The 17,050-nt window shown below is 39.5% G+C and overlaps 1 protein-coding gene across 2 annotated transcripts; it reads right to left on the reverse strand.

Moving 5' to 3' along the window:
* Positions 1-3,816: 3,816 nt before the first annotated feature.
* Positions 3,817-10,893, reverse strand: LOC102079676 (uncharacterized). Of its 2 annotated transcripts, XM_013265469.3 has the most exons (6): positions 10,816-10,893; positions 9,703-9,759; positions 6,035-7,089; positions 5,349-5,504; positions 5,144-5,236; positions 3,817-4,403 (listed from the first exon to the last, which is right to left on the reverse strand). In XM_013265469.3, exons 3-6 carry the CDS (start codon positions 7,079-7,081, stop codon positions 4,101-4,103), a joined length of 1,599 nt encoding a protein of 532 aa, XP_013120923.2. In that variant the 5' UTR covers positions 7,082-7,089; positions 9,703-9,759; positions 10,816-10,893; the 3' UTR covers positions 3,817-4,100. The 2 variants fall into 2 exon arrangements, with proteins under 2 accessions (XP_013120923.2, XP_005462227.2); XM_005462170.4 differs by lacking the exon at positions 10,816-10,893 and having other exon boundaries at positions 9,703-9,768.
* Between the last annotated feature and the right edge of the window lie 6,157 nt (positions 10,894-17,050).

Consider the following 17,050-nt stretch of genomic DNA (forward strand, 5'->3'; position numbering starts at 1 on the left):
GTTGATGAAGGAGACATTTTTCCAGCCTCCAGAATGGACTTTAGTTTTTTCGGAGTGTGACAGAAAGATGCTGCTCGAACAGCACACATGCTAACATGACGTTCAGATTTAAGATAAAATTCTAAAGTATTCTGTCTGTAAATAAACTGTAAAACAGGAGGGAATAACATCTCTCCTTCATCTGTGCAAATAAAGCTTCTTCTTTTTCTGCAATATTCAGATTTATTATATTTCTAATGCTGTAAATTTTTACTGTGTTTGCTCAGACCCAGCAGACTGAAGGATCAATGTATTTTTGAATAGATCATAAAGTGCCCAGCAGCGCCCCCATGTGGTCACTCATGACCCATATTTATTTGAAACTTTGCGACTCCTTGCAGCAGCTTCCACATCCACATTCATGATGTTAACAGGTCTCTGTTTTATTTTAAAACTGTATGAAGGAAAAATAACGTTTAAATAAACTTTATTTTCTGTTGTGTTTAGGTTTATGAAACAGTACAGATCACATGAGCGGTGATCTGTCCCTCATTTAATGTTTTGATGAGGATGGTCAGTCTAAAATGTCTCACAGGTATTGAGCTGGGTTAAGGTCATAGTTTATGATTAACACCATCTTCATGTTCATTAAAACATTCAGTGAGTCCACAAGCTCAATGGATGAATGAGGGAACCTGTAAGTCTATAAAAGCCTTTGTACATGTGTTGGTTTGGTATGCCAGTACAGTTATACAGCCCAGCCTGAGCCCACTGTGATTTCTGCCAGGCAGCTCTTCTGTGTTGTGCCATGTGTTTATGACGTGGCTGTTTGGTCTCTCCGATGTAGAGGTCTGAGCATTCCTTGCTGGACTGTACAGATTAGTGAAGTTCAAAATGTGCTCTCAGAAAGTGACCTTAGGTAAACATGTGACACCTGTTCTGTTGTCCACAGGATGGCGCTGCAGCATCATTACCAACATATTCATCATTAAAACATTCACAAAATTAGATTTCATAATTTACAGGAAATAAAACGCGCAGGGGCTTTTATTTTCAAACACAAACAGAACTGATTGATTATTCAGAAGCTTGTTTCTTATTATAAATTATAAACTCTTCACTTTCATACAGCTTATTATCTTGTGTTTTTCACTCCTGCAGTTCATCAAAAATTCAGCTGTACATATTTTTGTTATTAATGAGCTTCCACAATTCATTAAATTACTGATGAAGGTTCAACATTCAATCAATATTTAACTGTTTTCATTTCAAAATAAACCATTTCAGCACTTCCAGGTAAAACTTCATTGTTGTCAGTTTGTGATCTAAATGTTTTTACAGTGTTTATGAGGAGATGATTATAGATGTGAGAGAGTGAACCAGTGTGAGACATAATGACAGACGTGAGGACATTCAGCCTGTTCATAGATCAACATCAAATAGAACAATCTTATATATATTATGTTTCTATTTGAGCAATTTATAAGTAATTCAACCACCAGGTCAAAATAAATGAAAAATACATCATACATAAAAGTTATATTATATTGAAATGTACCTGCTTAATGGTTCATTACATAACCATGTGGAGACCTCACAGCACAAACAACCTGTTATAGGATCTGTTGTATATTACTACATATAATCTATTTTTATCTGTTATGTTTCCAAATATCAAGAAGTCACAAGCACAGTTAGATCAAACCAGGCTACGTTTAACTAAGGAAGGTTTATTCATCAAATTATTTATGACTAAAATGTCTGATTTTGTTTAAACAATTATTGCACACTTTCTGTAAATCCAATAAACTTCATTTCACTTCTCAAATATCACTGTGTGTGTCTCCTATATGATATATTTAACTGACATTTTTTATTGTAACAACCAACGATTTATACAGGAAAATAATGACTATTAACAAGGTTGCCCAAACTTTTGCATCCCACTGTATGTAAAGGAAGCTCTTAAAACATTAAGACATTAAGAGTTATCCTAATTGGGCGTTTATAAAGTCAGCAAAGATGCACAGAAAAGAAGATTAGACACCAACTAGGGACGATCAGAAAGTCCAACGCAACAACATTGTCATCCACTATGTAGCAGGTTAATCAGAGAAACTCAGGAGAGTCTTCTCCAAGCACGTCATCCCAGCAACACACTCAGACACAAACTGGTTCATCTCAAAGACAAAACTCCTAAACACAAACTCAACAACGTGGTGTATGCTGTACAGTGCAGCGAGGAATGCCCAGACCTCTACATTGGAGAGACCAAACAGCCACTTCACAAGCGCATGGCACAACATAGAAGAGCCACCTCCACAGGACAAGACTCGTTCCACTTCTCACGTGTACACCACTTTGTATTGGTCTTTCACGTGGAATTCCAATAAAATTGATTCATGTTTGTGGCTGTAATGTGACAAAATGTGGGAAAGTTCAAGGGGGCCGAATACTTTTGCAAGCCACTGTATATACAGTTCATAATAACTAAAACAAACAAATACTTACCAAAGGCCAAATGGCCTCAAATGAATGGACCATAGTCTGTTACGGGAGAAGACGCAGGTTTTCCCATAAAATGAAAGTCCAGCGGGTAGGTTTCCTGCCATGGGGGTAGGCCGTGCTTTTCCTGCCTCTCACAGAGGGCAGGCTCAGTCCCCTAACCCAGCGGTCCCCAACCCCCGGGCCTCGGACCGGTACCGGTCCGTGAGTCGTTTGGTACCGGGCCGCGAGAGTTGAGGCTCAGGTGTGAAATGTATGGTTTTCAGCGTTATTTTGTTATCGTTTTTATCGTTAACTCGGTTTTCCTGGGTCTTTTCATGTGTGTTATGAATAAATCTTCTTTTTTTCGCTACCGGTACTAGTTTTATTTTGTTGTATTCATCCGCGACACCTTAAAGGCCGGTCCGTGAAAATATTATTGGGCATAAACCGGTCCGTGGCGCAAAAAAGGTTGGGGACCGCTGCCCTAACCCCACTACATCTTCACTGTTCAGTGAAAGGATCAGCTGACCATGAATCCTCCCTTAGTTATGCTGCAATAGGCATAGGCTGCTGGGGGATTTCCATGATGCACTGAGTATTTCTTCTTCAGTCACCTTTCTCACTCACTATGTGTTAATAGACCTCTCTGCATCGAATCATATCTGTTATTAATCTCTGTCTCTCTTCCACAGCATGTCTTTATCCTGCAGGATAAAAACAATTGTTTAAGCTCAACAACAAAAATTAACGCAACAGTTTCCATTAATCTTTTTGCGTTAAGATAACTTGTGTAGAAATTACGTTGAACCAACAAACTACATTGAGTTAGAGGAATGAACTTTTCCTCTATAAGTAAAGGTAATTTTAATTACCATATACTTATTAATTGGTAACTTAAAAACACGTTTTTAAGTTGTTTACTCAAAAAAATTATGTTCCTCCAACTTCTTTTTCCATATTATTCAAAACTGTTTTTTAAGTGTTATGTAATTAATGATAGTAGTTACGAAAACAATTTTTTTAAGTTAATCATTTAAAATATTAAGTTGCTGATTTTCTTCATTATCATCATAATTTTAGCTTTTTTCTTGTTTTTATTATTGTAATAGCTTTTAAGAAATGAATGGATTCAACATTTTTAAGCAATTAACTTTTTTATTGTTTGTACAGTTTGTACAATTTATATTTTACTGTAGGCATTTCAACACCTTATAGTTAAACAGTGAAAATAAACCAGAAATCCACTTAGAAAACATTTGTACTAAGTGTTCAGTAAATGTTAACTTTCAATGTCCAAACTTTCATGCAGTAAACACATTTTAGATTAATTTTACACATACAGGACTCAAAATGGTTAACAATTTTTGAAACAGAGTCAACATGTTTAACATAATGCTGTTTCATTCATCAGCACATCTCTTTGAGGATTAAATCCAGGATAGGTGTTAAGGACAGGGTAGTACAACAACTATGAAGACACAATTTGTTTAATATAATATCAAAAATAACTAGATAGAAAACATTTAGTGTCTTCTATTTTTTGTCAACACTATCATTTTTTTCCTAGTGGACTTCCAAATACAAAGCAACACAATCTGAATAAAATTTCTTAGTGCTCAAAACAAGTGACATCTTTAGAAAATACTGTTCTTGAGACTTGTTACTTTTGCACTGGCTCTCAGTCCATCAAGGTCAAGGAACAGCTTCTGAAAGACTTCGAAAGTATATTTCAGTTCCTTGCAATAGCTCAGATTGAGAGCATATATTATGCCCATGAGTAACGCACAACAACTTGGGATATCCGGGCCTTCCAGGATTTTTGTTCCCTCCACCACAATGGTTCCAGTCTTGTGGTCAGATCCAGGGGTATACCGGTCACCGATGATGGCAATTTTCATCACCTGCCTTTCTAGGTTGGCCTCAAATTCTTCTGTGTCCTTGTAAAGCACATTTAAACAATAGGTTAGTTGATTATAGATTAGATTTTTATCCTTGCTGAATCTTAATAATTCAGAAGATCAGTGCACACACACAAACACACACACACACACAGACACACACACACACACACACACACACACACACACACACAGACACACACACACACACACACACACACACACACACTGACCCAAATAGGATGTATCAATAAGCATGAGACATAATTATGGTATCATAAGACAAATCAATAAAAACACATCCCATTTTTTTTTTTTTTTTTTTTTTTTTTAACCACACAATATGAACAACATGTTCTATGACCAATTTGACCTGCTCTACCTAAATCGATTTTTAACATGGAATTTACTTGCTTAATGTGAGGTTCACTTGTGTAGGCCTAAAGACAACATTCTAGTTTGTGTTTAAGAAAACTAAACAACAGTATGCCAGGTTTGGTCATCAATTTAGAGTGTAAAACTAAGGAAAACAATAAACTCAAATCGAACATATAAATAATTATTAGCTTTGACATATTGGATTAGCTGAAATGATTAAGTGAAACGCTACAATCATTAGTTGAATTGTTCAAGGAGCCTTTTGCCATGCCCAACACCTAAGCTGAATAGGCTATTGCTATGATATTATCGGTCAGGGTGTGACCTTAAGTGAAAAATATTTACAAATTTACACTGTGATCAGTGTGGATTTATTTGTTTTAAGATGCTCAATTGCTTACACCAAACTCCATGAAAAGGTCTTCTTCCTTCTCTCCAAGGTATGTGATAAGGGAGCGGATGGCTACTTCTCTGCGTATTTTGATTGTATTGTGCTATTCAAGAAAAAAATAGATAAAGTATGAGTATAAACTACATGGGTGACTGCCAACAAAGTGCATTTCAAAGCTAACACAGTGCAACACAAAGTCTAAATAGTTATCATACCTCAAGAAGCATGTCCTTGATCTGCCTGATTCTCACTCCTTTAGCTCCTCCCCTTGATGAAACGACATCCATCAGTTTTGGGGTGCAATGGTCAAGTTTAGCCATAAACGTGGATTCCAGGCTTACAGTGGTTATTCTCTTGAACTCTTCCTTTATCTGTAGATGACACAAACAGAAGAATTAAATCTTGCAGACAATTAGCTATATTGCATTAATGAATGCTCTAATACATTAGTTAAAGAGGAACAACCAAATCTGTATGAACCACAGTAGTAAAATGGACAACATCAAAATGGCCCACTATTACTGATTGTTTTTTTCCCCATACTCTTTAAATGAGTCACGTGTGAAAAGCTGGACCAGTATTCCAAGCAAATGTCAAACTTCACCAAGATTATCTTTAATAGAAACCTGTTGTTTTTAAAGCATTTAAGATAAACTTGCTTTAAACTGATAATCCACATTCATCATTTAATTTTTTTTAAATTTTATTCTGTAATCTTGGAGTCGTGTTTCTGCTTATTTACTGTTGCATTCAAAAATATTTGTGTATGAGAATGTTTATTTATTTATTTTTTTACTTTGTGCATTAGGATTAAGATTGTAATCAGAAAATCAAAAAAAGAACATATGGGGAGTCATATGAGTGTATTATGTATGAAATGTAAGAGAAAATTTTTTGTTACCTGTGTCGCATCAAATAATGCAGGCCAACGCTCCATGAAGTTCCTGATAGCGGGTGCCTCATATACGATTTCTTGCCTGCGAAGAGAGAATGTCTTGGCCATTTTCTCTGCAATCACCTGGCAATTATCCCTTTTCGTCACTTCACACAAGAGGTCCACTCTTTCCTTCTCCAAACTTCCACTTGTTTCCCCTTGAGGATGTGGAGGTAGGTAATTTACTTCAGCCTTTTTAGGCTTTTTAACATTTTTAGCAGGAGCCTGCTCATGTGCTGGTTTCCTCTTGAGTGAGTTCACCACAATTTCGGGGCAGCCAGTACCTCGAAGTTTGGATCTGAAGTTGTTCATTTTATATTTGAGGCGCTGAATCCATCCATAACATCCATGAAAAGAACCTGGTTCTTTGAGGCAGGGATGTTTTTTAGTCAAGGCCTCTGCTACTTGACTTAGTTGTGCACTTGATGGATAAGCAGTGTACTCAAAAATGGCCTCAGCTAAACCTCCAAGGATGTCTGGAAGTAGTGTGATGAGATCTTTAGTACCAAAAACAGTCCCAGAACAAATGAAGTTTTGATTGCCGGACTGCAGCAGAATCTCTGTACTGGTAGAGAAACGAGGGATTGGAAATTCTATGGGCCATCCATTTGATCGCTGGACTGGTCTTTCTGTCTCTAATTCTGAAGAGACAGGCAATGTGTCATGTGACAATGTAGATGAGCAGGCATCGTCAGAAAATTGAAGAGGATCATCAGCAAGGCTTGTGAAGGATCTGTCTACATCTGTTAAGGTCAGAGTTACTGTAGGGGGTTCCTGGATATAGATAACCTTGATAGTGTCCTTATCCTTAATGTCAGTTGTTGAAAGCAAGGAGAAAAACTCATTACCAAAACCAGCATCCTTGTAATGCAAACAGAAATCCCCAGAAATCCTAAATGTATCTTGAACAACTGAATGAAGTTCCTCAACTGTTCCAGGGATTCCAGATGGTAATGCCAGTTTCTGGACATCATGTTCTGAAAGAATCACTCGTAGATGGGCTGGTTGTGACATTAATGTATCTGTAATACAAAAAAAAGGTTTAGAATGTTTCAGTGAGCACCATAACAATGAAGGTAAGTAAAAAATGCACAATAGAGTTTCCCCCAGAGTTGGCTTCACAAAATACCAGGCCAACACCAAACTCTATTCTTTCTAATTTTTCGCAATCTGTTTTAAATGAAAACATGAAGACTACATTATAACAATGTCAACAACAATAACATACTATGTTCTTGCCCTTTATTTGCATCTTGTACCAACATCTTAATGTAATGTCAGGCTGATCATCATAGAAAAGTTACACATGAGAGAACCCTGTTACTGTCTTTTTGTTCTGGTCTTTTGTTGACTTCCAAATTTGACAAGTCAAGGCTATGTTGGCATTCTATGGGACATAAATGTAACGTTTCAGGGTTACAATGCTTTTTCCACCAAGCATGTAAGGTGTTAAGGGGAAGATGTCAGACAACTCTGCTGGCTCTAGCACTTTCACAGTGTGTGTTTTCTCAAGAACATAGCTCCTGAGATGCTCAATTGACCAAGCACTTAAGCATTTAACAATGAATACAAGCATGCCCTTCACAACAACTATTTGGATCAACTCTCCAAAATCTGTGACACCACCTGTCGAGCCATTAGCCAAAATCATGCCAACTGCATACTTTGTGCCGCTATAACATACATTGTTGGCTATCTGAATGCGTGTTTCACCAGCAAATTTAGCATGCAGTGCTTCCTTGATGTCTTCTCTTAGCACAGTAACATCTACAGTAGACAGTTGTGTGGCCTGCAAGACAGGTTTCACAGCACTGGGATCATGCTGGTTGTATGCCATCATCAACTGATGTTTCATGGACAGTGACAGTAGAATATTTCGAAAGCTGTGAGTGTGCCTAACAACACGCTTAAAAAAGCTGTGTTTGGCCTCAAACCGCATGGTCCAAAGCAACACAAGTGGACCATAGGCCCTGATCAGCTGTGGATAATGCTCCAGGTAGTGATGTTTGGGGATTAATTTTTCCTGTGGGAAAACCTGGAGAAACCTGTGTCTGTGTTCAGAGATCTTGCTGTCTAGGTAACAAATACTCTCCTCTGTGTGAACATGACTTACAACAAGCTCAGCTATGTCCTTCAGTACTAGAAGTACTTCCCAAGCTGGTTCACCCTCAGGGATTTTTGATCCAATTATGAGGGGTAGGAACCGCAGCAATGACCAGTTTTCATGGGCATTCCCTCCAACACTTTTCTTTGCTGCAAAATTCAGAGGGACCTGTTGTGGAGCATTAGTCTTGTCTGACCATTTGTAGGGGAATGTTTTGATGTTTTTGTTGAGTTCATCAAGAGTAAAGTATTTACTCTTAATGAACACTTGAAGACACAGAGCCAGTTCACGAGGGACTATACCTTCAAACAGATCGTGCAACAAATCAGGTGGGTATCCTGTCAAAACATTGAAGTACTTCAGATTCTCTGTAAGTGCACACTGTCTCTTGACTCCACAGACATGTGTCAAAGCAGGGTTCTCCTGCACATTCTGGATGTGCATTTGATGCTGTTCTGTGGTTCTGGGTTGAAATGCGCCTGTTCTTACTTCTTCCACCTGAAACTCTGACTGCTCAGCTAGACAAAATCTACAAAAGTAAGAACTGGAGAAGTTTTCTACAAATCCTCCCACAGAATGGGCTCCAAGATTATCTGCAACAATACTAAGCACTGTTCCTTTAACTTTTCTGCCTAATGCTGGGACATACAGGCCCTCCTCCTCCAAGCTCACAAGGTCTTTCAGCAGTGGCTCCAGTACAGTACTGTAACCAAATCTTTTCACATCATCAGCCTTGCAGAGAATTGCTAAGAAGATGGAGGTCAGTGAAGATCTGAGCTGTGCAGGAATATCAGCTATCACCCAGTACACAGCAGTGACTTTGTGTTTTTTCCTTGATGTACCCAAGGGATTGCATATTTCAAAGTCATCAATATACAGAATAATAGCAATGGTAGGATCTTCTCCAGAAAACAACTCATTTGTTTTATAATAAATGCCATCACAAAATGCCCTGTACTGTGTTCCATCTTTACCTTGAGGTTTTTCATCATGCAAGATCAAATCCTGGATCTCTTTCCGTGTCATAGCCTGAAGCAATGACTTCAGAATAGGAACATACTGGAAGCTTCTGTCTTCCTCCCTACTAAGTGCATACTCCACTGGTTCCACTACAGCAAACTGCTCCTTAAAATATGCCCTTCTCTTGTAGGCAGAAGAAAGTGGACCACCACTACACAAGGTGGAGGTAAAGGGGTTGGCCTCACAAAGCTCTGTCACCATATTTGACACAACAGATTCATCTATCTCACAACTGTTCTTCCTCAGACAGGACTGTAAAATCTCTTTTATGAGGGGGCCTGATGCTGTTTCGGTGATAAAGTGTAACTCCTCAATAATCTCATCAATACACTTGTTAGATACATTAAATTTGCTCTCCAGTTTTAGAAACAACAATGCCATGTTTTTTTCAATGATATTTGGTAGATCTCTCACATCATCATCGTTACCTTGACCATCGTTGGTAATCGATAATTCCCCATCCTGAACATCCATATTACTACAATCTTCTGTGTTTGAAGAACACACGTACCTTTTTAACAGGTTTTCCTTGAAGTCTTGCAGTGAATGAGGAGTATGCCTTCGGCTTCTGTGGGAGCAAATGTTCCATAAACATTAGTGCTGAAATTGCAGTTTTTAAATACACAAATGACAGTTTCGTATTTTTTCAAATGTCGACCAAGGTGCTCGAAAAACAGTTTTTCTGTGGAGATTGCACTGGTGCTACAACACTGGCAAGTGAAAGACAGAGTTTCTGCAGATCTGACTCGTTCCTGAGTTTCCTGAGAGTGATTTCTTGATAGATGTGATCTAAGGCTACCCCAAGTTTTGAAGGAACAAAAACAATCGTGGTGAGGACATGGGAGACATCCCCCTCCATAACCATGGCGTAATCTATAATGTTTTAGCAGCCCTGTTTTTGTAGTGGTTTCAAATTTACACATTTTGCACACCCAGCCCATTTTGTAAAAATGCGTACTAACTTAACAAACTACTAATGACCCTAGATAATCATACTATGTACAAACTGCTTACATAAAGTCTTAATGTCAAGTAGGTTCACATAGCCTATGCCAGAATGATGCTGTCGGAATCACATTAACAATATTTCACACAACCTGATGTGTTAGAAAAAGTAATAAAGCTAGATACAACTTTGAAGATCAAGAACAATACTTACTTTAAGCTGTATCACAATAGTAACCACAATAAAGTGTAATATTATTTATGGCGTCTCGTTATGCAAGCTTTATAAAGACAGAAAAAAAAAGTTTCTATGGTTATTCCTCTGACACAGCTATTCACAGCTTAAAGGCTTCTAATTTTGGTTTAAAAACAAAAAAAGTCAGCCTAAAAAAGGTCACAATTTCTGATCGAAATTAGATTGCATTGTGTAGCAAAACTTCAACCATGCTTTTCCTAGCCACAGCAACACTCTCTAGCTAAAGACTTTTGTCAAATGAAACTTTATAAGTCTTATCCACTCCTGTGCTAAAGTTTAGAATGGCTAACATTAGCTACATGTGGTAGTGCTACATATTTCCTCAAATGTATCAGCATAACATTGTACACAAATCCACCAATGTGACTAGCACAAATCCTTTGCTTTAGTAGAACTGTTATTTGTAAATTAAGTGTTGCTTACCTTGAAATTTCTTTTACATAAGCTTGCAAGTCCGCCATGCAAGCACAGTCTTAATATGTGAATTTGCCCGGGCACGTTAAGTGGGTAGGGGAGGGAACTTGAAATCAGAAGTTACAATGGAGAAAAAATAAGTTATCTATTCAATTTCTTTGAGTAATTGCAACTTGAATTTTGTTTTGAACACATTAATATTGGGATTTAATTTCATATTACATAAAAAATTAATTTGATGTAATTACCAAAATTATTAATTCAACACAACCCAAAAAATAAAGTTTGCAACTTAGAAGGTCTATCTTAATCAGTAAATTTGAATTTTTATCTTGCAACCATGGATTTAATCAAGTGGTGGTAAAAGGCCTGATGAATTACTTTTTAGAGTGTGTCTTCCTTCTCTCACCCCAACCGGTCGCAGCAGATGGCCCCGCCCCTCCCTGAGCCTGGTTCTGCCGGAGGTTTCTTCCTGTTAAAAGAGAGTTTTTCCTTCCCACTGTCGCCAAAGTGCTTGCTCACAGGGGGTCATTTGATTGTTGAGTTTTTCTCTGTATTTATTATTGTAGGGTCTACCTTACAATATAAAGCGCCTTGAGGTGACTGTTGTTGTGATTTGGCGCTATATAAATAAAATTGAATTGAATTAGTAACCAAGTTCACAGATTTAGAGGAGAGCTGCTGATAATAGAAGTGACTGAAGGTGCTTGACTGCAAGGCAAGCACCCAGGCAAGCACAGCTTTAGTGGAAGCATGATCCACATTCGGACAGCTAACAGTCAGAGCTGGGTGACTCTCCTGCCCACCTCCACCCGAGCTCTGTTTGCCTACTGGCAGTAATACTGGTGGGATCGGAGACTCTGTCCTTTAACCTCCTAGGACCTGCAGTCCACATATGTGGACATCACATTTTTGGTTATTTAAACCAAAATACTCAATTTTGCTCTACATGGGCCTGATATCTACTTACGAGGACATTATACTGCTACTGTTCTATCAAAGTTTTAAATGAATATCCTCATTTGTGGCTCTCATTTTTCTTAAAAACAAAATAAGGTAAAAAAAAAAAAAAAATCTGGAAATTCTTTGTTTTTACATTCATCGGGCCCCAATATGCCCAAATATCAAAGAGAAATTAAAAATGCATGTCGTGGAAGAGTTCGGGTCTTAGGAGGTTAAGCAGAGAGACTTTTCAGACTTTCCTGTACTGGCTTGCCTGGTCGAATCTATAGCATCAAAGACCGTCATTATTTACAGCCTGTAGTGCTTTTTCCAAGTCCTCATTCAATATTTAGTTTAGAAATTGAGCAAAATTCTGTTACAGATATAAATTTTGCGACTGTTAAATTTTGCGACTGTTAATGCATTCACACAAATATCAAAAGAACTGGGATTGTAATTGTAATATATGTTTGGACTGATTGCCGATCACGCTTCAACTCAGTCATCCTCGGTCAGAAGGAATGGTACTCCACAGTGATGTAGTTCAAATCACTTTAATAAGGAGGTGGCAGATGACATCAACAGGATGAACAGCGTTGGTAGGGATGCGATTGCATTACAGTATTCCCATGCAGGTAAAGGGAGTGTGAGTGTGTATATGTGTGTGGTCATCTGTAAACAAAAGGAACAAATATTTGTATTAACCACTATGGACAGCAGTGTACCCCTTATACAGTACTGTAGGTTTCCAGTGTAATGTTATACAATCTGCCATAACCACATGGCCACTAGATGGCACCCTAAGACCATAAATAAATTTCCGGCTCGTATATGTATTGGCAAACAGGACCTCTACAGATTACAACCATTCAAATAATAAACATAGTAAATAGTTACATCCACCTACAACTACAATGCTTGACAGTAAGTCGTATATGGAATGGAATATGGGCTGAACCCAAGGCCGCCTGTAGTAGGCCAAAAAAACGCATCTTAGCGATAGCTTCTAGCTTCTTACGTAGCAAATTACACAGATAAAGTCAAACAAGCATCACTCTCATCTTATAATACTCACATGGTAAGCACGCACACAGGGTTAACTCCAGTGTTGGGCAAGTTACTTTGAAAAAGTAATTAATTATAGTTACTAGTTACTTCTTCAAAAAAGTAACTGAGTTAGTAACTGAGTTACAATATTCTAAAAGTAATTAATTACTTGAAAAGTAACTATTGCGTTACTTAAAAAAAAAACGTTTAACCCTCTGGGGTCCAGGGTATAATTGGCCATTTTTAACTACTTTTGATGTTACCTCTACATTTCACCTTTAAAAACTATTTCCTTTGCCTTGTTTGGTATCATTCTTTTCAGCACAACCTCACGTGTCTGAATTTACAGTTGTTTTCATTTTGACATACTGTATTAACACAATTGATCTAAAATCAGACAAAAAAAACAAAATCTGAGTAGAAAAAGTTATATTTTTTACTGTAACAACCACAAACATGTTTAATGAATCATATTTCATAATTTTAAATGCAAATATAAATTTGCTTTGCTACGAGAGGTGAACACACTTTGGACCGTGTCTATTCAAACATCAGGCATGCTTTCAGAGCGACACCCCTCCCCCACCTGGCTGGATCTGACCACCTCTGCATGTCCCTCACCCCCACCTACACCCCCCTGCTGAGAAAAACAAAGCCCCAGACAAAGACAATAAAAACCTGGCCTGAAGGAGCCCTCTCTCAACTGCAGGACTGCTTCTCATCTACTGTATGGGATTTATTCTCCAGCCACAACCTCCAGGAGTACACGGACACTGTACTCTCCTACATCAGGAACTGTGTTGATAATGTCACCGTCAACAAAAGGGTCAGGGTGTTTCCAAACCAAAAACCCTGGATGAACAGCGAAGTGCAATCCCTCCTAAAAAGCCGCAACACTGCCTTCAAGTCAGGGGACAGGGCTGCGTACAGGGCGGCCAGGGCAGACCTGAGCAGAGGGATCAGGAAAGCTAAGGCTGCCTATAGGAGGAGGATTGAAGATCACTTTGCTGACAACGACCCCAGAAAAATGTGGCAGGGGATCAATCACATTACCAACTACAGATGCAATAACCAGGCGACATCTAGGATTGATGCCTCGCTGGCTGAGGATCTAAATCGTTTCTTCGCCCGCTTTGAGACGACCAGGCCCTCAGCTGTCACACCACTTCCACCCGCCCCCAGCACCGGCACACTAACACTTAGGGAACATCAAGTGAGGTGTGTTCTAAGGTCAGTGAATCCCAGGAAGGCGGCAGGTCCTGATGGAATACATGGAAAGGTTCTCAGAGCATGTGCTGACGAACTGACCGGAGTCTTCACTAAAATCTTCAACCTTTCCTTGTCATTAAACACCGTCCCGCCCTGCCTCAAAACCTCCACCATCATCCCCATCGCCAAGAAGACAGCTGTGGTCAGCCCAAATGATTACAGGCCTGTTGCACTTACGCCTGTAGTGATGAAGTGCTTTGAGAGACTGATCTGTCAGCACATCAGAGCCAGTCTGCCTCCCACTTTGGACCCCCACCAATTTGCCTACAGGACTAATCGATCCACCGAGGACGCTATCACCATAGCGCTCCACACTGCGCTGAGTCACCTGGAGCACCGAGGAAGCTATGTGAGAATGCTCTTTCTGGACTTCAGCTCAGCATTCAATCATATCATCCCGGAGATCCTGGTCCAGAAACTGTCTCACCTGGGACTCTCCACCCCCATCTGCCTCTGGATCAAGGACTTCCTGACAAATAGACCACAGTCTGTCAGACTCGGCCCCCACCTGTCCAGCACCATCACACTCAGCACCGGGTCTCCACAAGGATGTGTTCTGAGTCCCCTCCTGTTTACGCTCTACACATCCGACTGCTCCCCTACCCATCTCTCAAACACCATCATAAAGTTTGCGGATGACACCACAGTGGTTGGACTCATCTCAAGGGGGGATGAGTCAGACTACAGAGATGAGGTCAACAGACTGACTGAGTGGTGTTCAGTTAACAACCTCCAACTGAACACCACAAAAACTAAAGAACTCATCTTGGACTTTAGGAAGGGAAGAGCAGACCCGGCCCCACTTTACATTCACGGGAACTGTGTGGAGAGGGTACACTCCATGAGGTTTCTGGGCGTGCAGATCTCTGATGATCTCTCCTGGACTGCAAATACCACGGCGGTGGTAAAAAAGGCCCAGCAGCGTCTCCACTTTCTGAGAGTGCTCAGGAGGAACAACCTGGAGGAGAGGCTGCTGGTGACATTCTACAGAGCCACCATAGAGAGCATCCTAACGTACGGCATAACAACATGGTATGCAGGGTGCTCAGCTGCAGACAGGAAAGCACTGCAGAGGGTCATCAACACAGCCCAGAAGATCACTGGCTGCTCTCTGCCCAGCCTGGAGGTCATTGCAAACTCTCGGTACCTCAGCAGAGCTGGCAATATCATCAAGGACCATTCTCACCCCAGCAATCAAGTGTTTGAACTATTACCGTCAGGCCGACGGTACAGGTCACATAAAACCAGAACAAACAGATTCAGGGATAGCTTCTTTCCCAGAGCTATCACCGTTGCAAATAAGCACAAAAACAATTGAACCTGCTTAGCTATACCATACTGTCACTGTCATTATATTATGCTGCTATTCATACTGTCATACTGTCATTATATTAATGCTGCTATCCTGTAAATATCATACTTACTTTTGTTTGAGTACTTATGTTTGTTTTATTGTACCTTTTATATCTTACTATTTTTATTATATTTATTATTGCATTTTGCACCAAGGGAGTGGCACTCCAATTTCGTTGTACCCTGTACAATGACAATAAAGGCTATTCTATTCTATTCTATTCTATTCTATTCTAAATGGTCAATTTTAAAATCCTATGCACAAGTTTTGCAAACAACAAAGTTATTTGCATCCATTTATCTTTTACCTTGATTTTTTAAATAACCATTTCAAACTGTTTACAGAACAATCAGGTGTTTTGCATTCAATAAGATGCCACACAAATTATTTGTGCCACTCCAAAAAAATAATTTCTGTCCACTATAAAGGAGAACATCACAGCCTGAGACCTGCAGGTCTGACAGCAGCAGGTGTATCACTGCTGTTTCTACCTGGAGACAGCAGCTCCTCATTGTTCTGATACAAGACACAAAACTATCCACAACACTACACACTAACTACACAAGACAACACATTAACTACACAAGACAACACATTAACTACACACTGCAAACACGCTAAACATCACAAATCTCTCACATCTCAAAACTCGCTCTCTCTTTTTCTGCTCTCTTTCTCTCTCTCTCTCCCTCTCGCTGTCACTCCTAAAAGTTCCCCTGTTTGTTTGTTTTTTGCTCATAAGCAGAGAGTGCTTGCTAGCGCTGTCCTTAGACAGTAAACGTGACGAAACTATTGAGGAAAAAACGCTGCGTATATATTGTTTATCATGACTCTGGTTTTACGTGGCCTATCAACACAGTTTATAAACTGGTATATATCACCTTGTTGCTTTGTCTTTAAGTGGTCATGTGATTGACTTACCACGACTACTTTATTCTTCCTCAGTCAAACAGCAGCACTCATGCCATTGTTTTGCCCCCTGAGCTCCAGGTGTTGTGCTGGACAGTGATCGTGATTGCTGTCCGCGGGAGCGCGCAGCTGCTTAAAGCTGTAGCGTCCAGATTACTTACAGCTACTTCCTGCAGCTGATATAAAATGAGGTAAGCTGAACACAGCTTCAACCGTCTGTTTGTTGAAAAATAGTAACGGACCGCATTTTCTTGTTAGTAACTGTAACGGCGTTGTAACGATAGGAATAGTAATTAGTTAGATTACTCGTTACTGAAAAAAGTAACGCCGTTACTCCCATCACTGGTTAACTCACACAGGAATGCAAGTAAATACGTTACTCCTCCGACACACCTCTCATCTGTGCAGAACTGCGCTGAACATGTTCCCAACCGGAAGTACAGATACCAAGGTGCATCATGGGTAACGTAGTCTAAACAGTTACAGTGAACAAGCGGACTTTTAACAATAATAAAGGCTTGTAAATGAAAACTGTGTGTAATGTATGTACATGTTTGGCCCCGTATAGAACATCCAAAATAAATTCAAGCCTGTGCACCTAATTCTTGTTTTTAAACTCAGTAAAGATGGATGCTGTACAATCATTCCACGCTAAAAAAGAACAGGTCAAAGAAATCATGAAAGCTCCAAGTTACCACATTCTTGCCTGTTCTGACCACAGCC

Source organism: Oreochromis niloticus, linkage group LG3 (assembly GCF_001858045.2).
Source record: "Oreochromis niloticus isolate F11D_XX linkage group LG3, O_niloticus_UMD_NMBU, whole genome shotgun sequence".
Lineage (NCBI taxonomy): Eukaryota > Metazoa > Chordata > Actinopteri > Cichliformes > Cichlidae > Oreochromis > Oreochromis niloticus.